General features: G+C 41.3%; 1 protein-coding gene across 1 annotated transcript; it reads right to left on the minus strand.

Annotated features, from left to right (window-relative positions):
- Positions 1 to 222: 222 nt before the first annotated feature.
- On the minus strand, positions 223 to 1,940 carry LOC116639038 (ubiquitin-conjugating enzyme E2 N-like). Its single transcript, XM_032415170.1, has 2 exons — positions 1,474 to 1,940; positions 223 to 259 (listed from the first exon to the last, which is right to left on the minus strand). Exons 1-2 carry the CDS (start codon positions 1,938 to 1,940, stop codon positions 223 to 225), a joined length of 504 nt encoding a protein of 167 aa, XP_032271061.1.
- Positions 1,941 to 2,147: the final 207 nt, after the last annotated feature.

Here is a 2,147-nt window from a genome sequence, read left to right on the forward strand (position 1 = left end):
TACGTACTTAGGACTGGCTATCCTGATGACTTACAAAGAACAAGGATAGGGAATTCGATACGGAGAAGGGTGGGAAAGAACCGTTTTTTTGAGGGGAGGAACTCTGTCAATGCAGAAAAAAAATCACTGAATATCAAACAATAGGAGCTCCCATAGCAAATATGAAAGAATCATTAACTGAGGATCTGATACTCTCAAAGGAAGAAACCTTCCAGAAGACACTTACGCAGGCTCGCTGCTTGAGATCTGCTCATCAGGTCTATAAGGAAGACTCATAAAAGCCTCAGCAACCCCACATGATTATCAGATTGGTGTTTCCTAATAGCACACACCAGTGGTTACACGTGAAGTTTCCAGACAAGGACTAAGAAATAGGTCATATCCTAAGTGCCAGACACAAACAAATGTGGCAGAACACGTGAGTCCGACACACAGTCACAGCTCTGCTCTGCGGTGACTCTCCCGTACAGTAAGTCCCAAACACCTCGGCAGACACCAGTGAGCCTCTCACTAATCAGACAACACAAACACATGTATTCAAATTTCTAGGAGGTAAAAAAATATCAAATACTGATGCTTTATGCATGCTCAGGGCCAGCTTGTAAATACTGCATTCAGTGATATCTTTATACAAGTTTGCATCAGTGAAAAGAAACTGGCAAAATCTACCTCTTGCCAGATCACCTTGTCAGGTGGTAAAGACTAAAAGAGAATGTTCCATCAGTTTTAATTTTTAAATACGAATGTCACATTGGGAAAATGACATAAACACAGTAAAACAAACTGTACTAAGGCAAAGTGGAATAACAAAAAATATTTTACTAAAACATAAGATTTACAGAAGTTTCCAGACAAGCCATGCAAAATGGTCACAAGTTTTTTCTTGAAGGAAGGATTCTACACTTGACAGCAAAGTCACAATGTTATTAGTGAGGGCTGTGATGTTTATTTAATGTTCCCATTTTGGTTCAAACAATCAAGCCTGTCCATCTACAGCGTCTAAATAAAGTTAGACTTGGCTAGAGAGCATATTCTAAAGAACTGGTTAGCTGCTTTTAACCAATGCAATTAGATCACCATAAAAAGGGGGAAAGGAACACATAAAATTAAAATAAAACTACCTCTCCCCCTCAAAAAAAGAAATAAAGAAAAACACCCACAGCCCTGCAGCTAACCCTGACAAGTACCTTCATTCACAGTGCTTTATACTCAAACCATGATGGGGGGAATGAATAAAAGCAGAGAAGGGCCACTGCTTTTAAACGTTTCACAACAATCCAGATGGTACTTCTAGCCTCTGCTCATGCTTTACGACAGTGAATCAGGACAAGACATAGATTTGCTAATGTGCATTTTATCACCAAAGGACTGAAGATGTCTGGGCTTTTATTCTGTAATGTTTCTAAGACTGTGTCCATTAAATGCAAACAAAAAAGGAAGAAGTCTTGGCAGAACAGGAGAAGTGATGCACACTTGATGATCAGATCGATTTTAAGGGCATATAGCCTAGTCCATGCTCCAGCTGTTTCTATGGCTTGGGCTTTGTTGGTCTTCCACCGCTGCGCTACATCATTTGCTAATGGATCATCTGGATTGCAAGCACTTAACAAAGCCTGGATCAATAGCAGGACTGTGTGGATCTGCAGTGCTGGGGACCACTTATCTTTCAAAATATCTAAACATATTCTTCCCAACTTGTCTACATTCGGATGATAAATTTTGGTCATGAAACGTACTCTAGGGGCTGCCATTGGGTATTCTTCTGGTAGGAATAGTTCAAGCTTAAAAGTCCCTCTCTCGAAGGGGGAATCCTGGGGGTCAGCAATGACCACATGAAAATAATGGGCGTTGGTCTCATCTGGTTCTGCTTTAATGCCAGGAACTGGTTCTGCCAGCAAACGCTGGGTTACCTTGATAATGCTGGGGGGCAGCCCGGCCATCTTGTCAGATCCCGAGTTTGGCCTCTGCTCTCGAATCTGGCTCTGCTCGCCTCACCCACAAGTACTTGGACTTGGTTTCTACCAAGATCTGATTCCTGCAAAGGGCCAAGTGTTAGGATGATTAGATACTAATAAAACAGTAGTGTGCCTTCCTCAGACGTGGCTTTAATTTCAATGCAATTCAGAATTTTTTTAAATATCTAAGAG

This window comes from Phoca vitulina, unplaced genomic scaffold, assembly GCF_004348235.1.
Source record: "Phoca vitulina isolate PV1807 unplaced genomic scaffold, GSC_HSeal_1.0 scaffold17, whole genome shotgun sequence".
NCBI classification, from domain to species: domain Eukaryota; kingdom Metazoa; phylum Chordata; class Mammalia; order Carnivora; family Phocidae; genus Phoca; species Phoca vitulina.